This window comes from Piliocolobus tephrosceles, chromosome Y, assembly GCF_002776525.5.
Source record: "Piliocolobus tephrosceles isolate RC106 chromosome Y, ASM277652v3, whole genome shotgun sequence".
NCBI lineage: Eukaryota > Metazoa > Chordata > Mammalia > Primates > Cercopithecidae > Piliocolobus > Piliocolobus tephrosceles.
The window spans coordinates 5,766,322-5,789,503 of record NC_045456.1 but is presented as its reverse complement, the minus strand read 5'-3'; the positions used below and the strand labels follow the sequence as shown (position 1 = coordinate 5,789,503).

The 23,182-nt window shown below is 42.9% G+C and overlaps 1 protein-coding gene across 4 annotated transcripts in view; it reads left to right on the top strand.

Moving 5' to 3' along the window:
• The window catches only part of NHS (NHS actin remodeling regulator), a 367,235-nt gene that overhangs the window by 304,727 nt on the left and 39,326 nt on the right, over positions 1-23,182 (top strand). For all 4 annotated transcript variants that reach the window (XM_023198971.2, XM_023198970.2, XM_023198972.1 and 1 more), the window contains exons 2-3: positions 14,522-14,674; positions 19,125-19,258. In XM_023198971.2, coding sequence (XP_023054739.1) covers positions 14,522-14,674; positions 19,125-19,258 — 287 coding nt within the window. The remainder of the gene's footprint in view (positions 1-14,521; positions 14,675-19,124; positions 19,259-23,182) is intronic.

Sequence of the window (23,182 nt, the reverse complement as noted above, 5' to 3'; positions counted from 1 at the left end):
GTTTCCATCATAGGCTCTGGACTCAAAAAGGGCTAGTTCATATTTCCCTTTTCCCTGCAGGTGCCAACATATGTGTTTGATCTCTGGGATAAATGCCAAGACCTCCAGACTTGAGTTTTCAAGTCTTCTGGAGATCAAAGTCTCTCCTCATCACTGTGTGGGCTTCTCTGTGCTGTTACTCAACAAAGCAACCCCAGTTCCTGCAGGGGCCAGTGGCAGAGTTCACGAGTTAAGGAAGGAAGAGGAGGAGCTCCTAGTTTTCGAAATACTGCAACACGTGGAGCAGATGAATGTGAAGGGAAGGAAGGCTTTATGTTTTTCTCAAATAAACTGGAAATTAAAAATGCAGGAACTTTACATGGATTTTAGTTTTTTATGAACTAGATCCACCTGAATGGGATGGCCAGGAGCCTTTCATAGTTTTCTCACTTTATGTACCCAAAGGAATACACAGGACCTTAGCAATCATTGCATTCAATACCTTCAGTCATTTCATGTGACTTCCAAACGAAGTACCCTTTACTGTACATTTCTAGTAGAAAATATCCTAATGACAAATGAAAAACAAAAAGAAATCTAAAACTGAATTAAGTTGTCTTATTGTAGTCATTTTGCAACTATTCAAATAAGTAATTAAGCCATTAGGAATCAAGATTTTCAGCACAAGACAAAAGAGATCAATTATAAAATCAAGGAAGTTAAAACCTGTAATCCTAGATATGAATTGGCAATAATGGTTTAAACTCATTATTTATTTTCACCTTCTTACATATTTTCTAGTGCTGTCTACTGAAGAAGGCTAGAACCAATGACAACCTAGCAATGATGAATACCCCCACCATGCAGAGTGTGGTCTCTAAAGTCTATTCCCTCTGAGAGGAGTCAGGGCTTCTTCAAGAAAGGGCTGATTCTAGGTCTGAGGCAGCAAATGTGCAAGATGAACGTAGTACACCTCCCTTGATACCGCTGCAGACTCAGCTAGACTCAAGCTAATTGAGTCACAAGAGAACCCATCTCTTCTGACACCAGAATGAATTCATTATGAGTTAAGTATTTTGCCACTCATCTAGCTACGTCTATTATAGAGAGCACATAACTCCTTACAAATATCTAGGCTTTTGGGGTGGAAATGTCCTTGGAAAAGAATGCCTTTTGACTTGCAGGCTCATGTATTTATAGCTTCTTTGTTGGCCCAATAAAGAGCATCACTTCTCTTCTACCTGCAAAGATACTAATTAGCAAGTAGTGATTCTAAGTAAGTGTAGTGGAGGTGGTATGTGGGGCCTTTTGTAAGTATTTTAAAATTTTCCATCATCGCTGATGTTCTCTAAGTAGATTTTAAGAGACTAACCTCCACCTAGGAGAAGGGATTTATTAGCATATATAATTGGATGCATGTGCTAATTACCTTACTGCTTCACAATCTAACCAAGCCAAGGGCATCTGTCCAAGAGGACAGAAGAGGCTCCATGAGCCATACTGAAAAATAGAACCCTTTGTCTCTTACATCCAGTGACTGAGTGCAGTGGTTCTTGAATAAAATGGTGATTTTCACATGCTTTCTCTGACCTGCCTGTCCCACTCCAGCTCCATTTTCTTCCCTGGGATGTCAGAGGCACCCATGTTTATGACATCTCATCTTAGTTTGAACAGGAGTGAAGGGATTTTAACATGTCATACTCATCTTCATGGGTGCATTGCCTCCTTTATTCTTTATTTTATGGAGAGAGCCTGCTTTCAAGAAACTGTGGGTGCTAAAGGATGATACTCACAGTCTTCCCTGTAATCAGCCTCACCTGGTTCATCTCAAATAATGGAAACAGATTTGTGTCATTCACCAAGGAGTTTTATTTTTAACCCTTGTTAAACCCATAATCTTGGAAGTATTTCTTTCTTTCTTTTTTTTTTTGAGACAGAGTCTCGCTCTGTCACCCAGGCTGGAGTGTAGTGGCCGGATCCTGGCTCACTGCAAGCTCCACCTCCCAGGTTCACGCCATTCTCCTGCCTCAGCCTCCCGAGTAGCTGGGACTACAGGCGCCTGCCACCTCGCCCGGCTAGTTTTTTGTATTTTTTAGTAGAGATGGGGTTTCACCATGTTAGCCAGGATGGTCTCGATCTCCTGACCTCGTGATCCGCCCATCTCGGCCTCCCAAAGTGCTGGGATTACAGGCTTGAGCCACCACGCCCGGCCAATCTTGGAAGTATTTCTTAACTATTTCTTTCACTCTCCTGAAAGAGCAAATTCCTTATCTCTGATCAGTATTATCTTTCTATACTTTTACTTGTTTGCAAACTTGTAACACTGACAGTGTCTCTTTGGTGTCGGGCTGATGAAGTAAGGATTGGGTCAAGCCCCCATTTCTCCTACCCTGGTTTGAACTCAGGCATGGAAGCCTTGAAAACTGGCACAAATGTTTCATGACTTGGTGATGGGATGGTCACTTTCAGTACAGGTTGCTGAAAAGCAGGCACTCTAATGCTATCTAAGAGCACAGTGGCCCTTCTGGTAAAGCTAACCTTGGAGTTGAACTAATTATTAGATTGAACTATTGAGATAGTTTTTTAAGATCAAGATGGTTGAACATCACCAATTTAATATGGTTCAATCTAATACCTACCTTGTTACCTGGGCCTCTGTGGTCCACTGACTGGCAACATCAGCATCCCCCTGGGACTTGTTAGAAATGCAGATTCTCAGATCCCATCCAAGACCTACAGCATCAAGATCTCTGGCAGTAGAATCTGTTTTAACAAAGTCTCCAGGGGATTCCTATGCATATTGGAGTTTGGGAAGCTCCATTTTAACCTATTATGTTAATGTTTAAGTCTGCCTTTGAGAGCAGCCTTCTTCGTTCCCCAATGGTGTGGTTTGTATCCATACAGCCTCATGTACAATGATGGTTCCTGGTTAAGAACAAATATTTCCATCAGCGTTGTTGAGGCACGATGGTACATTTTGACAAGAACAAATGTGAATCCTCTGCCTATTGTGTGCTCTGTGGAACGGTAGCTTAAACAATACAATTTCTAGCTTTGCCGAATGACTGCCACCTTAGTGTCTGGTGTTTTTAAAAGGATGTACCTTGCTGATGTATATGTATATGTGTGTGTGTGTGTGTGTGTATATGTATGTATGTATATATCATATATATCAGATATATATGATATATATATATATCAGATATATATGATATATATATATATATATATATATATATATCAAACACTAGGCCATGTGTACATCTAAGATGCCAGTCTGCTCCCCATCCATTGATTAGGGAGCTGGACTCCAGGGTTAGCTAGGTCTTGATAGCCTCTGTTCAAACTGGCCAAGGAAAGGACAGCCTGGTTCATGCTAAGGATAGCAAAATCTCCAGTCTGGCCCACAGCATACTCACTATCACATGGAGAATGTGGCCTAGACAGGGGTTTTTAAGGAGAGATGTTCCTTGCAGTCTGTGTTATAACTGGGAGCTAATCCAAGTCCAATGCTAGGAGAATGGGTAAATAAACTACAGTACACCCACGTGGCAGAACATTATACAGCTGTTAACAAGTATTGAGGTTGATTCACAAAGGAAAATTATTCTATTTCGTTTTCTTTTTGAGACAGGGTCTCACTCTGCCACCCAAGCTGGAATGCAGTAGCACAATCTCAGCTCACTGCAGCCTCCACCTCCCAGGCTCAAGAGATCCTCCCACCTCAGAGTACCTGGGATTACAGGCGCATGCTACCACACCAAGCTAATTTTTGAGGGTTTTGTTTATTGTGTTTTGTTTTGTTTTGTTTTTTTTAGTTGTTTTTTTTTTTTTTGTAGAGATGGGGTTTTGCTGTGTTGCCCAGGCTGGTCTTGAACTCCTGGATTCATGTGATCTGCCCGCCTTGGTCACTGCGCTTGGCCAATTTCTTTTATTTTTAAAAAGCAGTATACAATAGGGTATATATGCTATATCTCAACTATTTAGAAATGTACTTGAAAAAACTGCTTGGAAACATGCTAGCATGCTAACAGTGGCCTTTGGCGACAGGATTAAGAGTGGCTTTTTGTTGTTCTTTTAGACTTTTTTGAATGACTGTGTGTGTGTGTGTGTGTGAGAGAGAGAGAGAGAGAGAGAGTATTAGTCTGTTCTCACACTGCTATAGAGAAATACCTGAGACTGGGTAATTTGTAAAGAGAAGAGGTTTAATGGGCTCATGGTTCTGCAGGCTGTACAGGAAACATGGCAGCATCTATTCCTGGGGAGGCCTCAGGGAGCTTTTACTCCTGGTGGACGGCAAAGTGGAACCAGACTTCTTACATGGCAGGAGCTGGACTGAGAGGGGTTGGGGGAGGTGCCACACACTTTTAAAGAACCAGATCTCGTGAGAACTCACTATTGTGATGGCAGCACCAATGAAGGTGGTGTTAAACCATGAGAAACCACCCCTGCGATCCAATCACCTCCCACCAGGCCCCACCTCCAACATTGGGGATTACATTTCAACATGAGATTTGGGTAGGGACGCACATCCAAACCATATCAAAGAGAGAGAGAGAGCACGCACTCTATTTTAATCTTTGTAGCCCTTTCACTACTACATAATAGGCATTTAATAAATACTGGAAAGAAATAAAGAATAAACGAATACTACATCATAAGCACTTGGATGACAGGGATCCTGTCTTAGCTATCTGTGTGTCCCCTAGTTCCTAGCCCAGAGTTTTGCGAAAGTAGCTGCTCAATACAAGCAAGTGGGTTTGAGTGAAGGTCCAGACTCCCAGAGCTGCTGGACATGTCAACTTTATCTAATACATTTTCCTGCTGCAAAACCAAGTTTGTACTGCACCTGAGTCAGTGCTTTCTATAAGTCAGAGACTCTTCTAAAATATCCTCAGGCCCTAGAATGTGACTATCTCTCTAAGGTCATGCCCTCCCCCACTCACTTTCCCCACCCCTGCGATTTTTCTTTCTTTTACCACATTCCCCTCTCTACCCCTTCTCTCTAACCTCTTTTGATAATTCCATCCATCCCCTCTCTAGACCCCTGTGGTTGAAAATTTCTTCTTTGTATTGAATCTAAATTTCTTCTATTGTAATCCTGTGGATAAATGAAACCCACAGTTGGTGTAAAACCCCACTTGAGCTATTTGTGCCAATTTCATTTCCCTGCCAAAGTATACAGGGAGTCATTAACAAGTAACAAAAGCAATCAAACACATTTCCTTTAAGAATTTACATGGGACAATGCCTGGCATTGTCAGGGATCTCAAGAGGTATCAGCTGTGGCTCCTCTTGTCAGGGGCATAAGGATGTGGCTGCAGATGTGTATGGCAATCTAAGATAGTCTGTGAGGAGTGCAAATGAGAGGTGGGAAACAGTGAGTGGCCCAGCAGCTTGGGGGTGGGAGGTCGAAGGCTTTTGTTGAAGATGAGGCTTAGAGGGTAGATAGATGGCAAACAGTGCAGGCATTCTAGGTATACAAGCCAACCAAGGTAACCAAGTTGGGCTCTCCTTTTTCCCTGATCCAATCCTCTTCTGAGTTATTTGCTCTGGAAAACTCAGAATGCAAAAGAGACAGAACACAGAAGGAAAGGAGTTCAGATATTTCATATACTGAATACCTGAATCCATTGAATACCCAGCTTTCTATCTTGAACGAGAAGGAAGAAAGGGGAGTATGTGCGTTTCCATTGCTGTAACAAAGGTTTTCCATCAATGTCATCTTTCCCTGATGATATATGTACTCTAAGTCTCAAAGTGGCTCATAGTTGTTAGTGGTAAATGGGCAGGGCCCTCTCTTGCAGCCATAGTCCCCTCAGAGCAGCTCTTGGTGGGCGTGTCCTTCTGTAAAGGAACACAGGGCAAACCCTGGCTTCTGTGGCTGGTTCATCCCAACAACTGCTCTCTGAGCTGAAGTGCACCTGGAATTTTAAAATGGATGGAATGTGTACTATCCACAGGTGAGAAGTGTTTTTTCCCCCTAAGGACAATCTGATAAATATGAAAGGTAGAAAATAATGACCGAGAAGCACGAAGGGTGCAGAAGCTAGGCTGATTATCCCCATGGAAGGAGGAGGCTGCTGAGGGAAGTGCATGGGCCTGGGCTCAGAAGACCTTGGCTTTGGTTTTTGCCTCTGCCAAAAATCAGCTCTGTGATCTAGGGTCAAATATTTTAATCTCAGTTTTCTCATCAGCACATGAAAGGAGTGGCCTAAACAATGGCTTTCACAGTGTTTTGGCTGCTACTCAGAGTGAGAAACACATTTTTACATCACAACCCAGCATACACACACACACATGTGTGCACATGCACATGTGTGACACAAGTGATAGCTTTACAAAACAACACCGCATACAGTGCATGTGGGTATTTTCCAGTCTGCTCTATTTTATTTCATTGTTTTTGTTTGTTTTTTAATTATGCTTTAAGTTCTGGGGTACATGTGCAGAACGTGCAGTTTTAAAATGCTAGTCTTGACCTGCTAAATGGATTTCACAATCCACTAATGGGTCATGCTCTTGCAGTTTGAAAAAAAAAAAAAACACAGAAGTCCATAATTTCCGAGGTCCCTTCCAGCAGTAGAATCTAATGACTCTGCTAGATGCCTAAAGGAATTTTCTTAAAACAATAGCTGAGCTGTGACGGATGACTATGTGCTTACATTCTGGAGGAAGTGTCTGGTATAGAATATGGCAGCAGAATGACCTGAAGATAAACAAGTAAATTACAAACTGCTGCTAAGAAGAATGTCTAGGACTGCAGCTCTGCCACTGGCTCAGAGAGTTAGGATCACTGAGTCATTTCACTAAACGCTATCCATGTCAACAGATGGCAGAGACTTGGGGACATTGAACCTGTCAGAGAGGTCACAGGCTCCCCAGTTGTGGGCAGTCTTCTTTCCAGTTTCCAGAAATGAGACCCTCAAAGAGTGATCTTTAGTAGTCTCATCTTTATTTATACTTCACTCAACAAGAAGCCAGGCAAAATAAAGCAAAAAGAAACTTGGAGAGCTCCAGACTTTCCTCTTGTGAACTTGGACCCTCATCCTGGCCTCCCAATCTTCTTTTGTTTTCAGCCTAGGAAAGGGAACTAATCTTTATTAAGCAGTAACACATGCCAAAGACGTTGTTATTTAATTGGAGCCTGAACCACTCCATGAAGGCTCTGTGATTTCCCTTTCATAGAAGACTTGTTCTGGATCACACTGATGCTGAGATCCTTCTTTCCATCCCAGAGCCCAGGCTCTTTTCACCATCCCATCTTGCCATAACTTAACTACAGAGTCCGGGTGGATTTTGGTGACTGGCATCAAATGGAGGGCAGGACAGGACAGGCAGGACAGCACAGGACTCAGAGATCAAAAAGTTCAAACCCCTCCTTTGTAAAGATGGGGAACTTGAATCCAGGAAAGGTTCAATGACTTGCACAATGTCACGGGGTGACAGAACTGCGACTAGAACCCAGGCTTCTACTGGTCTTTCCACAGGATGTTGGACATTAAAACAACAATGGTAACAGTAATAATTAAACAGTCTTCCTGGCATGAAACATCATTTTGTTTTCGAAGCTGGGAAAACTATTTCTATGGGAAAAATTGTTCTAGTCCTTTTAGTGTACAAATAAACACAGATATGTTCTCCTGTAAGTGTTGGAATGTTTCAAGATGCTGGAATTTGTTAAGAGACCTAGATCTTTCTGATGCTGAGAGATGAACGTTAGACATTTCATCCATAGTGGGGAACAAATCTGAATTATTATGGTTCTATAGAACAGGAAGCCCAGCAAGGAAAGACTCTGGGAAACTGGCTCTGGCTTTGGGCTGCTCTGCAGGTGACAGGAGCCTTGGTGGTCCTTGCTCTCCTTGTAATTTACCCTGTTCCCTCCTCCAAACTGCCAAGCAGAGTGGGCAAGGGGATGGTTAGCATGGGGTTCACTTGGTGAAATCCTCTTCCCATCCTCCCAATAGATCTGAGCACTCAGGCAGCAGCAACAGACACCTTAGGGAGATTTTCCATTTTGCTTACCAAGCTGATGGCTCCTAAGGATTGGCTTCAGTGTAGCAGAGACCCGGAGAACAAACCGGCTACATATCTGTGACACTGACAATTTCAGATGCTTATTAATTGATTAATATGCCAACACACTCCTCCCTGTCATGGGGCATCAGAACGGATGGTTTGTGGAGGGATGTGTTCCTGCCCACAAAGCTGTGTGTTGGGGGTGGCTGTGATGGTAGAAGGGCAGGAAGAAGATTAGCAAGGTGTGGGTGGGTAAATGTGTCTGCAGGCACTCTGAGAACATTTAAAAATTTTTCTTCCCTCCCTTGAAGGGGTACAAATTCCATTTCTGAGTCATTTTGTGCATTTTTCTGAAAATTTCACCACATGTAGCAATCAAACTTTGATCTCAGCTGTCACCTCTCTCTTCTTAAGGAAGAAGGAGTAGCAGGGGAGAAAGCCAATGTGGGGTGGGGATGTGACGTAAGGAGGCTTTCTAGGAAGGGAGGCCAAGAATAAGCATTTTGCCCTGCTCCCAGAGAGCATAAAGCTGTAAGGCAGTGTGGGATGCTCACAAGGCTAGGAAAGAGAGGATTAAATGAGTAACACCCCTAGCAGGGCAGGGGAGATGGGGCTGGAGAGGCTGGGGCAAGACTAAGTTTGCCCCTGATTTTTACCCCTTCCCAATAGTTCCTAAAACCAGGCTTCCTCCTGCTCTTAGAAATGGGCCTGGTCTTTCCAAAAGAGTGGCAGCCACTAGTTTTCCTTAGTGTCTAAGTTAGCTCATTTCAGAGGACCCCAGTGACCATATCCATCCTTCCAATACATCACTATGAATCAAGATCTAGACAATTCCATTATCTCCAGTGTTCGACAGGGGAATGAACTAAGATCAGTCCATAAAGACTTTTCACTGGCCTGTGGACATTTCCTGCGATGGCATTTTCTTTCAGCAGTTTGGTTTTGTGGTTATCTGTTTATGCTGTTGTCTTTCTGGTATAGTAGAACCCATCTTCCCAACCTCCTGCTAGGCACTTTCTGGAAGAGTCACTCAGTCCTTGGTTATACCTGATGCTATGGATGATAGAGATAGTAGCAGTTCTGAATCTTTTCTCTTTATTTTGAAAAGCACTAGATACTTTTTATGTGGCAGACGACCCATTCCCCTTCCTGTACTCCAGCACCCTTAGCTTAGGGAAACTTATTTCAATATTGGTTTGGGAAAGAGTGGCAGCTTAGAAGCCAAACAGAGATGGTTTCTGATCCCAGATCTTCTACTTACCAGGTGGATGACTTAGCAAATTTACTTACTCTGTCTGAGTTCCCATTTCCTTATCTATAAAATAGGGGCAATATTTTCCTCTTTGAGTTGTGTGAGGGTACCATGATATTATCAATATAATGCACCTGGCTTAGAACTTGGCATATGGTTGGAGCTTCCCACAAGAGCTTATAGTCTTACATGAGGGAAATGATACATCCAAATAACCTTTTTCCTGCTGTGGAGGATAAAAATGACACATAGAGCCTTACTTCCTGTTGTAACCCTTGTCATTATCTTCCCCTTTTTTGGGGAGCAGTAACAGAGGGGAGGAGTTGACAAGACAAAGCAAGTGACTGACTCTAGAGAAGTAGATAAAGTAGTGGGAATGTGCATTAGTGATATGGTTTGGCTGTGTCCCCACCCAAATCTCATCTTGAATTGCAGCTCCCATAATTCCCAGTGTTATGGGAGAGACCTAGTGGGAGGTAATTGAATCATGGGGGCTGGTTTTTCCCATGTTGTTCTTGTGGTAGTGAATAAGTCTCATGAGATCTGATGGTTTTATAAAGGGGAGTTCCCCTGCACATGATCTCTTTGCCTGCCACCTTGTTAGACGTGACTTTGCTCCTCTTTTGCCTTCTGCCATGATTGTGAGGCCTCCCCAGCCATGTGGAACTGTGAGCCCATTAAACCTCTTTCCTTTATAAATTACCCAGTCATGGGTATGTCTTTATTAGCAGCATGAGAATGGACAGACTAATACAATTAATTTTCTACTATTATTTCTATTATTGCATAGCAAATCATTGCAAACTTAGCACCTTAACACAACACCCATTTATTATGTTTCAATATCCATGGGTCAGGAGTCTGGGTATGGGTTAACTGGGTCCTCTGCTCAGGGTCAACTGGGCTGAAATCAAGGTGTCAGCTGGGCTCATCTCATCTCATCTCATCTCATCTCAGGCCCAGAGTTCTCTTTCTTTCTTTTTTTTTTTTTTTTTTTTTGAGACGGAGTCTCGCTCTGTCACCGAGGCTGGAGTGCAGTGGCCGGATCTCAGCTCACTGCAAGCTCCGCCTCCCGGGTTTACGCCATTCTCCTACCTCAGCCTCCCAAGTAGCTGGGACTACAGGCGCCCACCACCACGCCTGGCTAATTTTTTTTGTATTTTTTAGTAGAGATGGGGTTTCACCGTGTTAGCCAGGATGGTCTCCATCTCCTGACCTCGTGCTCCGCCCGTCTCGGCCTCTCAAAGTGCTGGGATTACAGGCTTGAGCCACCGCGCTCAAGTTGTCGGCAGAATTCAGTTTCTTGAAGTTGTAGGAGTGAGGCCCTCAGCTCCTAGAGGCCACCTGCCATTCCCTGCCACATGTCCCTCTCCACAACACGACAGTTTGCTTCTTCAAGGCCAACAGGAGAGCATCTCTGCTGCTTCTTGTCTCTTAAGTATTAACTCAGGATTATACTCTCTCTTTTGATTAACTCAAAGTTGATTGAGTACAGACCGTAAAACCCTTTTTGCCTTGTAATGTAACGTAAGTCACAGGTTCTGCCCACATTCAAGGGAAGGGGGTTATACAGGGTACATGCACAAGAAGGCAGGAATCTTGGGAACCATCCTAAAATTCTGCCTATCACACAGTGGCCCCTGGATGTATCCAAATAAACAGAGGAAAAACCTTCTTGCTTTGCTTTGTTCCATTTTTAGGAGAACAAACATTCCTAGGGCACTAAGCCTGCTATCTTGCATAACTCAGCCATGGTGAGATTGTTAGATAGGGAGGAAAAGGGAGCATGGTGAACCCAAAGATGCAGGGCAGCCTTACAATGGCAGTGGAGCAGCTCATGAATGAATGGATTCAACTGTGGTTGAACTGTTACTTAAGAAAAGGAATAGATTTTTTAAAGAAGGAAAAATGGGACAGTTTTCCCTGGAAGAGCTCCATTAGTGCCTGTCTGCCTGGCTGTAGTGGACACATAATACTAGTTAGTGCTCTGTGACCAAATGACGTCACTGAGAGCAAAGGCATTAAAGAGTTTTCCTCCTTTCCCTGTCTAAGAGATAGACGGGATGGTGGCAACTGATGAGTGAAATGTTCACCTGCTAATGTGTGGCAGAAATCTGATATAGCTTCTCAATGGAGAAAGAAAAAGATTTCGGAAAGAAAAAGGTGAGGATACTGATTTGTTTTTCTAAGACCACCAGAGTGGGCACAAAAGAACCAGCGAGTAGGCAAGGCTAAAAGCAAAACTGCAAATTTATTCTTTGGTCATCTAGCTTCAGGGACCGGAGCTGGGTTGGGGGGAGTTTCTAGTACAGTCCCGACAAGAGTGGGGGCTGAGAAAGCCCGCCCCCGGTGCATCTGCTGGGAGCGACTTTTCTAGGAGTGGAAGGGCAATAGGTGGGGCACGGGCATGTCGCTCCGCAGGTGCCACCAGGTAAATCTTGGTCTCTTCGGATTGACGTCACCTGGTGCATGCCTGATTAATCTGCACCTTCCCGGGCGTCAGCTGCATTCTCACACACACGGGAAGAGTTGGTGGTGAAGAAGAACCCGGAAGTGCACCATCCTGCCTCCGCTAGTCCAAACAGATACCTGGCCCTGAAGGCTGTCATTGTGAGGGCTGGTTCTTCCCAGGAGCCATGACTAGGCTGCCCATGCTGGAACTCATGCATTACTCTTTGCATCTGTGAATTCACAGTCCCAAGCAGCAGGCAGAGTTTAGCAGCCCAGAAACTCAGCACTGGCTTGCCTAACAAGCACAGTAGAAATGTGTTTAGGGTATCAACAAAGCATGGGCACCAAATATGCTTTTTTTCAGGTAACTTGATATTTAATATTTAATAATGAAGGAAGATAATTTGCTGAACATCTTTACACTAATTTTATGATATGCCAATTGATTCTGAAATTTGGGATCACCTACTGCAGAAAGGTGGAGGTGGAGGAGTGAGGACTATAACCTTTTTGGTGTTCAGGGCCTCTAGAGTCTTGATGCCTGAGACCATCCCTAGGGAACTGTATAAAACCAAAATAGGAAGAGTCTGCCAATGTCATTGCTCCCAAACTATTTTGTCCAGGCAGAATCACAGTTAAACCATTTTGCACAAAGCCAGAAAACAAATGCTTTATGAGGGCAGGGATTCCTGTGTGTTTTGTTCTGTGCTGTGTTCCAACACCTAGCACCATGCCTGAGACTAAGAGCTACGTGGGAATGTTCCATGGGTGGATGGATGTTTCCATTTTCCTCAGTCTCTTCCCTTCCCTCAAGTTGCCCAACTCCTTTCACTCCCACAAGATCCCAAGACATCATCAGAAGACATTTTGTGTTTCTCAAACCTGCCTGATGATAAAAATAACTTTTCATGTAATATAGATTGCCAGACCTTTCTCTTGGAAACTCTGATTCAAAGTCTAGGTTGATGCCCAGGAATCTGTGTTTTTGACATGCACTTCTGATGAGGCTTTTTTTCAGACCAACATTAAGATAAATAGGAGGGTCTCAGGTTTTCCCCACACAAGAATTGAAGAGCCATGGCCACTTGACCTGGTTTCTGAGGGGCTGTCAAAAGTTACCACCCTAAGCCTCTGGTCAGCTGTGCTGAGGGAATGAGGGACTAGAAAAGAGTCTTTTGGTCTACCTCTTAGTCACCTTGGCCCATCCCTCTATCCTGGTTCCCACCTTCCTGAAAAGACAAGCCTAAGGGAAGGGGTGCTCAGAAGCTCCTCTACTTCTAGGACTGCCCACTTGGCTTCCTGCCCATTCTTTCCACAGACAGGCTTTATGTTCTGTCCCTTCTCCCAGCTGTCATGAGCACATGAATTCATGGTCCTCTCTGTTGGGTTTGGCAATGACCTCTGCCCCATTGGGTAGGAGTTGACTTCTTTATGCAGACAGAGCCTGATTTTTCAGTCAATCCCCCATTACTGAACCAGAGTGGAAAGAGATGAGACTGGGAGGTGGGAGGAGTGGGGTGGGGCCAGGACAGGAGTCTGGATCTGGATAGTATGTTTGGAGGGTAAAGCAGACTGGGCCAGTTCTTGCCATTCCCGAGGCTGACAGGCTACCCAGGTGCTTGTGAGGTCCTCTTTGCAGCCATTTCTTAGTAAAAATCCTCCTCGTTCCTAACATCTGCTTCAAGCAGAATTTCTGTTTAACTCTTGGAGCGTTCCATCCTAGGATCCATGTGTACATGAAGATGATGAGAGTGGGTTGAATGCTGTGTTTGGGGGAAGGAAGCCTTCCTTCCTTGATCTCTTGCATGAGTTGCAAAAACTCATCTTGCATCTGCAGTTTCCCTCCCTTAATACTCATTACCCCTGTGATGGTTTCTTTAATGTGTATGCTCACCCCTAGGTGAAACCAAGGAAACTGAGCGATGCTTTGAAAGATGACAGGCAGTGGAGCCGGTAGGTGGAGGGCATGATAAGGATACCTTGGGGACGGGACCACAAGGGACAGAGGCAGGGCAAGGTATGGGCCAAAGTTCAGGTGGACAGCAGGGGTAGTGTACAGAACTACAGCTCTGAGGCCTTGCAGCCAGAAGGCTGGAGGTGAGGCAGCCTTTCCATTCATCTCCGAGGCTTTCCTCCACATTTTTCAGAAGCAGGACCCCCATCTACACCCCCAAGCAGGCTAGCCAGGGGCTTGTCAGTGTTGATGAGCGACTGTGCCAAGGGTGAGGAATGAAGGTACGGAGAGGAAATTAGCTAGTCATAGGTAGACAGTTGGTGTCTTGGAGCCTTCTGTGCCTCGGCTCAGGGGCAAAGGTTGTTCCTATCAGTATCGTAAATGCCAAACCTTTCTCCGGCCTTGAGTTAGTTCTTAATGTGAATGCAGTAGTCTGGACTTCCACTCCACCCAGACTTTACTCCTGTCCTCTTCCCCACCCCAGGGTTGGCCAAAAGCACAACTTAAAACCACTGATGGGCCGGGCGCGGTGGCTCAAGCCTGTAATCCCAGCACTTTGGGAGGCTGAGACGGGCGGATCACGAGGTCAGGGGATCGAGACCATCCTGGCGAACACGGTGAAACCCCGTCTCTACTAAAAAAATACAAAAAACTAGCCGGGCGAGGTGGCGGGCGCCTGTAGTCTCAGCTACTCTGGAGGCTGAGGCAGGAGAATGGCGTAAACCCGGGAGGCGGAGCTTGCAGTGAGCTGAGTTCCGGCCACTGCACTCCAGCCCGGGCTACAGAGCAAGACTCCAGTCTCAAAAAAAAAAAAAAAAAAAAAAAACCACTGATGGACAATGCTCTGTTTCTTTGTCTTGCAGCCGTCTCCAACCTGGACGTCGAGAGTAAGCTGAGTGTGTACTACCGCGCCCCGTGGCACCAGCAGCGCAACATCTTCCTCCCGGCCACAAGGCCACCCTGCGTGGAGGAGCTGCACCGCCATGCCCGGCAGAGCCTGCAAGCCCTGCGCAGAGGTGACAGATCCTGGGCTCGGGGGCTTTTGTGGGAGACAACTCAGAGGTTGTCCCATCCAGGTGTCCTCTGTCCCATCAGCCCCAACACACCCCCTTGTTGTAGCAAGTACTTTGAAATGCTTCCGTTTCTATCCTGAAATGAAATCCATGGGTAATATGCCCTACCCATACAATGTAAGAAAAAATAGCATTATGGTCTAAATATGATAATAAAGAGAAATTGAAAGGAAATTATTTATAATAATATCTATTTCAATATGCAAATGCTCAGGCGTGACCTCACTAGAAGACATCATGAAGCAGTCAGATGTTTGCACTTGTCAAAAGTAAGTCTGGATTAAGTACAGACCTTCAGAAACTATTCCAAGGGGCAGGAGGGCATGGCCATTAAAACTGGTACATTCAGTATATATTAGATATGGACAAAAAAAATAAATACTTTGGATTATAATGGATTATATGAGTTTGACTCATAAATAGGCACTAGGCTTTTCCCCATAAGAGATTCTGATGGAACATTTAAAATTGTGTGAGACCTGGGACACCTTTTCATTGACCATCCTTTGCATTATGGGATGGCTGTCATCTTTGGCTCCCACCCAATCATTCTAACAATTAGAATGATCCCCTAGAAGGCTCTTCTGCTTCTCTTGAGAACCAGTGATCAGTCTAATGACCCCATTCTTTAGTGGGTCACGTGGAGGCCTAGAAAGGTGAGAAAACTTGCTCAGGGTCACACATAGCAGGTCAGGTGTGGTACCAGGACCCAACCTAAGCATCTGAAATGCCTGCCAGAGCTCTTTTCCTCCTTGTCATACACTGTGTCTCATGGAAATAGATACTGATATTTACATGTCTCTCACAGTCCTGAGAAATCTAGAGATAGGCTCATAGCAGTCAAAATAGGAATACAGCTCTTTCTTACACTGGTTGCTTTTCAGTGCCTTAAAACCATTCTAATTAGGAAAAGGGGAATAAAAAGTAGCATCATTGTTTTAGAGCCCCCTAAAGTGGGTATCAGTAGGGGATATGTCAGCTTTTTTTGGCCTTTAGATTCTTGCTATGGAGATAGATGGTGTCTACATATTCAACGTCTGTCTTCCAAATTCCCTGCACTCTTTTAAGAAATGGCATTTTGCAAAAGTATTAAAATGCAAGTAAAATATTTTAATGTCATTATCAAAGTGGAGAAACAAAATGGTGATAAATATTGTTTTCATCTTATTTATTCCACATTTGTATAACTCCTGCCTTTTCCCCTATCCTCATCTTTAATACTTTGTTGCCTTCAATTACCATCTTTTTCTCCCTCCTCCTCTTTTTTCCCTTCCTCATCTTTTTTTGTCGTTTTAATGAAAGAGCTAACCTCCTAATATCCCTAAAGCAATTGTTTCTAAAAATTTTCCTTGGTTATTAGGGGAAGACAATGTGACACTTAAAATGAAGAGTGATGATCAGTATCCTCTAGAAGCATCTTTGGCATACGTACCATTCACTTCAATTTTATAGTTGGCTAAAAAGTTCTTTTTTAACTTAAGCCACCTTCTGAAAATCTTTCTTTCCACACTTGCCATTCCTTTGCAGCCTGAATTAGGCATTCTTCCCATAATATTCTGTACATCCTCCCATCCTGCCACTTATAATCTTATAAGCAACCACTATGGGCCTGTTTTGCCAACCAACCACTAATAAGCCATTAATCTATGAGCAACTCAAGGGCAAGGATGATATCTTATTAATTTATTTTATTCAAAGCACTTAGTATGAAGCTGACATATAGTAGGTCCTCAATGAACGTTTATGGAACTGAATCAAGTTTTGCAGAAAACTGGTTGAACACTGAGGGCACAGGATGACTATAAAGGAATCTGATTGTTCTCACAAAATCCTTTCTCAGGTCCCATCATTAGAAAGCTTGGGTAACATTAGCCCTTTAGGTGTAATTATTTTTATCCCTTTATTTTATTAATAAGTCATCCCTGATTAGGATTTTATGGATTCCACCAGATAACACCAAGCTGCTTGTAAACTATCACATTTCACTGCTTTGTCATGTTTAGACTTAAAGCAGAACAGAAGAACAGCAAGTGCCAATATCAGTTTTCTCTGAACTTCCTCCTGGGGGTGGTGAGACAGGGATGTAGGGCCTCCTGGGGTTTGGAAGGAAGACTGTGGAGATGGCGTTTTACCCTCCACAGACTGGCTTGTTTTGCGGTTGGCTCAATAGCATATCTTGGGTGTAGTAGTTTTAATAGCACTGCAGAGAGCCATAAACAAGAATTATAGCCATCATGGAATTAAAAACATGCAGTGTAGAATTAAAATTAGAAAGTGACTTTTTTTTTTTTTAACCTTGTCCAAGAAACACAATAGCAGACTGCTGTATTCGTCAGCATAATCTGCTTCTGCCATCTGGTGGCCATGAATAATACTGACCTATCAGACAACTGCCATGCTCAGCAAATGCCGCAGTGAGCGTCCCTGTAGGTTCTCTATTTGGACAGCTGGAATAGCCTGGCTTCCACCATGAGGGAGTGGATAATGAAGCACAGACAAATGAGGCTGTGGTGGCAGCAGCTCTGTGCTTCTTTTGGAGGTGAGACTGTAAGGAGACAGCTGGGGGACCAAGATTAAAACCTAGAAATTGGCTGCCTTCAAGATCTGCTTAATAGCAAACCCCTCAACCCCTCAACAAATTTTATTGAAGGCAAGGGAGTGTTCTAGAACCTAGGAGTCAAAAAGCAATAACGTATGCTGCCCACAAGGAATCCCTGGTCTAGTGGAGAGACAGACAAGTAACCAGGTCATTTCAATACAATGATAGGGAGGCTAAGAAGAAATGTACCAAGTCATTCCATAGAGCTTCAGGGAGGGCTTCATGGAGGAAGTAGCATCTAAATGTATTTCAAGTTATTTAGGCTCTGATCACTTTTTTCCCCCTTTTCTTAGTAATTCTTTAATGCTCAGAGCCAGTAATGGCTTTATGTGATGCTATCGTTTATGTACATAAATAATGGAGAGAGAGATTCATAAGCAACTATAAATAGATAATTATATTTTATATTTCCTTTCCTTTCAAGTTTCGGGCTGCAGCATAAGTTTCATTGGTCTGAGGGAATAAGGAGCAGGATTCCACTGCAGTTTCAGGCTCTAGTGAACTAATGTTCTCCCTACCTCAGCACCAGAAAAAGGTATTATTAGGGAGCCATTAATCTAGCCTGCCTACTCCCAGCCTAGGGCAAAGAAAGATATATGTTTAAGATTGTGTGGGAGGGGAGCAATTGAATGGAAAATTGAGTTGATGTCTCCCTTCCAACTACTCCCCTCCTTTCACTTCTTCCTAACCAGGAACACCTGTAAGCGGCTCTTCTGTATGGATTTAACAATGTAAACACTTTTCGTTGTGTTACTCATTTAGAAAAGCCCACTGTTTGCTTGCATAATGATGGTGGCATTGGAGGTGGGCACTTTAACAAGGAAGATATTTATCTTAAACAGTCTTCTGATAAACAGTGACTTTGGAGGCAGTTTAGCAAAGACTACCTACATGGTTTTGAAGACTTTGCTCTAATTGCTTATGGGAGCCAACATGTGTCAGAAGAATCCCAAGCAAAGGCAGATGGGGAATACTATCACACCTTCTCAACACAGACACTATGTTCAGGCAGCGAGGCACACGGACAGCCAAGTCAGACATGGATAGAAATCAGAAAGTTCAAGAGTGCTCAGTTCCTAGTTTAGGGGGCAGCACATTGGGGCAAAGAAAATGGAGCCAGCATTGGGGAGGCCTGTCAGAAACAAGTAACAGGACCTAGAAAAGCCCATGGCAGTGAAGGCACCCACCACAGCCCATTCGAAATACAGAGAAATTGAATACATTCTAATTTTTAAAACTAGACTCTAATGAAAGCATAAATTCACTCTCAGTCACTCAACAAACATGTGATGCAAATACTCCCAACATGAGTTATTTCCAGGTACCAACAGTTGAAAAATGGACTCACACAAATTCCTGAATATGTAGCAATCAGCTCCCCTGAGCCAGTGACAGCCAGCTCCCGTACCCAGTGAGTGGGCCAGGCAGCTCTGGTGTGTCTGTGCCTACTTTCCACTCCAGTACTGATGGCATCAAATCTTCCACTATGTTCTCAACTTTTGTTGTTGTTGTTGCTTGGATTATTTTGAAATAAGTCACACTGAACTCAGAAGTGAACCCTTTTGTACAGATGATGAGATGGACCCACTGAAATGTATGCATCCAATTTCATATTAATAGTAAGTGAAAGTTCAATTAAAAACCATTCTGAAAATCTTATTTGGTATACAAATTAGCTAAAGTAATGAAAACTCACTTTTTTTTTTTACAGCCTTTTGCAAACACTCCCAAGGGAAAAAGAGAAATGGAAAATGCCAAGTGTATTTCAGTATTACTGCTTTTTCTCCTTCTCAGAACACCGGAGCCGGAGCGATCGCCGAGAGCAAAGAGCAGCTGCCCCCCTTCCCATTGCAGCTCCTCCACTGCCAGCCTACCCTCCAGCTCACAGCCAGAGGAGGCGTGAGGTTAAGGACCGTCACTTTTTCACGGTAAGCTTGGTGGCCACCTGTAGCCCTATGCTTGCTCCTGAGGAAACATCAGTTTGTCTGGGAGTCAGTTTCCTGCCTCCCAGTGAAAGAGGCTGGGCTGGCTAAGAGCTCAAATCACGGGCATTTGGGAACAAACTAATTTCCCCTCCTTCCGTTTCTGAAAGAAATGCCTCTTTTTAAGAATACAGACATATTTTGTAGTTAACTGGTTGCACAATGCAGTAAAGCAAGAATAGTTACAGACTAAAATCAGGAAAAAAAATTACGTACTTCAAACCTCAGTTCTTCTGCTTGCAAGCTGAATGATTCAGGATGTTACTTATGTTCTTTGCCCTCAGTTCCCTCATCTGTAATACAGGGATATCAATAGTACCTGGTTTATAGGGCTAGAGGATTAAATGAGATAAGGCATGTAAAGTGCTTAACCCAATGACTGACTGATACAGAGTAAGACCTCAAGAAATGTTAACCACAACTGCCACTACTGTTATTACCAGTAAAGTGACAGCATGGCTGACTTGGTGGGGTGATCTGGTAAAGAACTTTAGTGTTGTGAAAAATTACCATTTGAAGAGTAATCATGTCATTATTTCATGCTTTCCCATTCTCCAAAGGAGGCTAGTTCTCCAGGGTAACTTAATACCATGGTGACATCATCGCCTCTGCGGCCTTCAGCCCTGACCAGATGGATGTGGCTGTAACTCAGCCCAAGCCCTTAAGCATGGGTCACAGATGATGAAGCTGAGCCCAGCTCAGAACACCCGCAAGCACTATCAGCAGCCGCTACAAACACATCACTGCAGATGTGCCTTCTAGGGCCTCAGTGGGGACAACTGAGCACTTTGTGCCTCTGAGCAGGCAACATTGAAGTGAGGGACTACGGCTTTTGGGACCAAATCAGCCCACACTGCCTGTCTGAATGTCTGCATTCCTGCTGTCTTGTCATTCTGGTTCAAGATCCAAAGTCTAAAGAAGTTACAACAGTGTGGGTACCAGTTAAGGTTTTTATTAGAAATTAAATTTGCATGTATGACTCTAAATTGTGAACTCTTATGGCTTTTACAATATGCAAGAGAGATGCAAAATATTTGGGTCACATGGTGCCAAATATCCAGCCAAAAACAGACTTCATCTAAATGAATCCACATGATCTAACATATCCAGATAAGACCTTGAGTGATATAGGACAAAATATAAAAACATTTTTCCTATTTGTAGCTGGACTGCAGGCAGGTCCTTCAGTGCTCATCAAGTGCACACTGAGTGCCATGTCACACTCACTACTACATTGTTGCACTGTAGCCCAAGGATAAGAAAAGGAGATAAGGGCCTCTTAGGGCTTTCTAGTTCTTCAGATAGAGCAGTTTCACATGCTAGTGATTTGTCATAAAGAAGTTCTTAAGCAGCTGAAATCTGCTTGCTGAGGCATTTGCTTTTAATGAGGCATTTTCTGCATTAAAATGTTAAAAATATTTTCCCATTCATTATAACATGTTTTATGGCTAATTAAGTTGGTTTTCTTGGAAGGGGGAGGTGAAAGAGAAGAATTTTGAGCATTTACAGAAATTACATAAAAATATAACCCTTTCTCATGATCTGCATAATTTTTAATAATGTCTAAATACTAAAGTAAGACTATAGGAAAAGCTTAAAATGATGAATAGCAACGAGAGTACTTCATTTACTTACCTAAAAAATATCAATAAGAGAGGACTATGGATTACACTTAGGTAAACTTCAGTAAGTTTGTCCATCCCAAATGATAATACTTAGTATTTCTAAGTAATTTTAACTGTTTATTTGTTCAAGAGTTTGGGTCACTACAATGATTAGAAGATTTTCATTTGAGTTATATCCCTTAGGCCTGGATAGAACATAGTTCAAGCTTACAAGACTCTATATCGCTGAAAGACAAATGGCTGCAGGTAAAGGGACAGGAAATTTGTAGTTAAATTGCTAGATAGACATTTTCTTAGACAACTCTCCTCTCATGTATGAGATTTGGTGAAGCCATGCTTTTCTTCCTTTAAGAAAGCATTCATAATGAGATTGATATACAGTCTTCTGCAACTCTGCAGGCTATTGGTCATTAATGGCATGGACCATGAAGCTAAACTGCCTGACTTTGAATACCAGCTCTAACACTTGCAAGCTGTATGACCTTGGCAAGTTGGTCATTTCAGTGTCTTGGGAATGGGAGTAGATAGTACCTCATAGCCTTGGCATGATGATTGAACGTGATAATACATGTAAACAGTAACTCATACATAAGCACTACATAAGCATCAGACGTTATTACTAGCCAATCAATTCCCTGAAGTATCTATTATATGGTGATAAGATCATAGGTCTAACTGTGTTTAAATCCCAGCACTACAACTTTTTGGATGTGTAACTTGGAAAAAGCTATTGTATCTTTCTGACTCCCAGTCTCTTTATCTGTAAAATGGGGATAATATCAACTTTTCAAGGTTGTTAAGGAGGCTAAATATGACATTTTACAACTAAGATTAAACTATGCATGTGCATTTGTGCAAGTGCCCAGCACAATGCCTAAAATACCTGAATGTCAGTCTATATTGAAATCGTTTATAATAAAATTCTTACCATCAAATGAAAAACCTATAACATATACTCACATATACTAGAGGAAGTATAAACAGTTACACTCTTTCTAGAGGGCAAAACTCTAAATATTCATAACCTTTGATCCAGCAATTTTACATCTAGAAATTTATTCCAAGGCAATAATCAGTGTATGCAAAGATTTATTCACTAGGGTGTTCATCAAAGCACTGTTTACAATGGGAAAATTAATCACAAATATCCCAAATGTCCAACAATAGGGACTTAGTTTAATGAATACTGATATAACTATAGGATATAATACAACATCAAAAATAGTGTTAGAGAAGAATATTTAATGACATGGGGAAATGTATGTTTTATTATCAGGGATTTTTACATAGTTGATAAATTTGTGTATAGTATAATCTCAAAATATGTCAATGACTGTATATGTATGTGTACATATACATATGCATGGGGGAAAAGGCTGGAAGGTTGTATATCTGTGATTCCCAAACTGTGTGCTTAGGTGCCTTAGGGCTCTGCAGTGAACTACTAAGGGTGCCATGGGATATTTTAAAATTTCAAGGGACAAAGTGTCATCTGTCTGGTGGCATCTGGTGATGGCTCCAAAGTAACCTCATAACTCCTACAAGTGAGAAGAGAGGACACTTGGTTTCTTGACATTTAATTTGTACCAAAAGTTCTCTAGGGGGAACTCACAGGAAACAGGACAAGCCAATTTAGCATAAAACCCTAAACACTTTGTTAGCTGAAAATTCAAGGAGTATCTCTAATTAAAGCCCTTCTAGGAGTCCTTACTCATCAAGGGTGGCAAAGGAGGTCATTTCGGGGAAAGGCTTCCTAAGAAAAGGGTATCTATTCCATCCTGCTGGATTCTGAAATTCTATAGCCAGAGATTAGTTTAAGATCATTTATTTGGGACATGAAGTTACTGTCAACCTGAGCTACAGGGAAGAGATCGAAACAAACTTCACGAAATCAACACTAGCACATAGCATCCCAACCTTTTCTTTAATGCACCACAGAAACTTCAGCTTTAGGCTGGTAAAGGATCTGAAGAGTTATCTGGGCCTGGCTAGGAACCAAATGTAAAAAGTTTGTAGTAAAAATGTTCCCAAGGGCAATATGAAAGAGAAATTGCCTGGGATCAACTTCTGTCCACATGAACTCTTGGTTGCAGACTGACTTGTTAAGCGTCAGAATACTGATTATTTAGGGAAAGGCAGGGAGAGGAAAGGGTCCCCAGTGAGGTGTGTTTGTGTACTTTAGCACTTTTGTTTACAAAAACCCAGTTACTGAAAGCCATTTGCCTCCAGGCAGAATTTCTGGGGA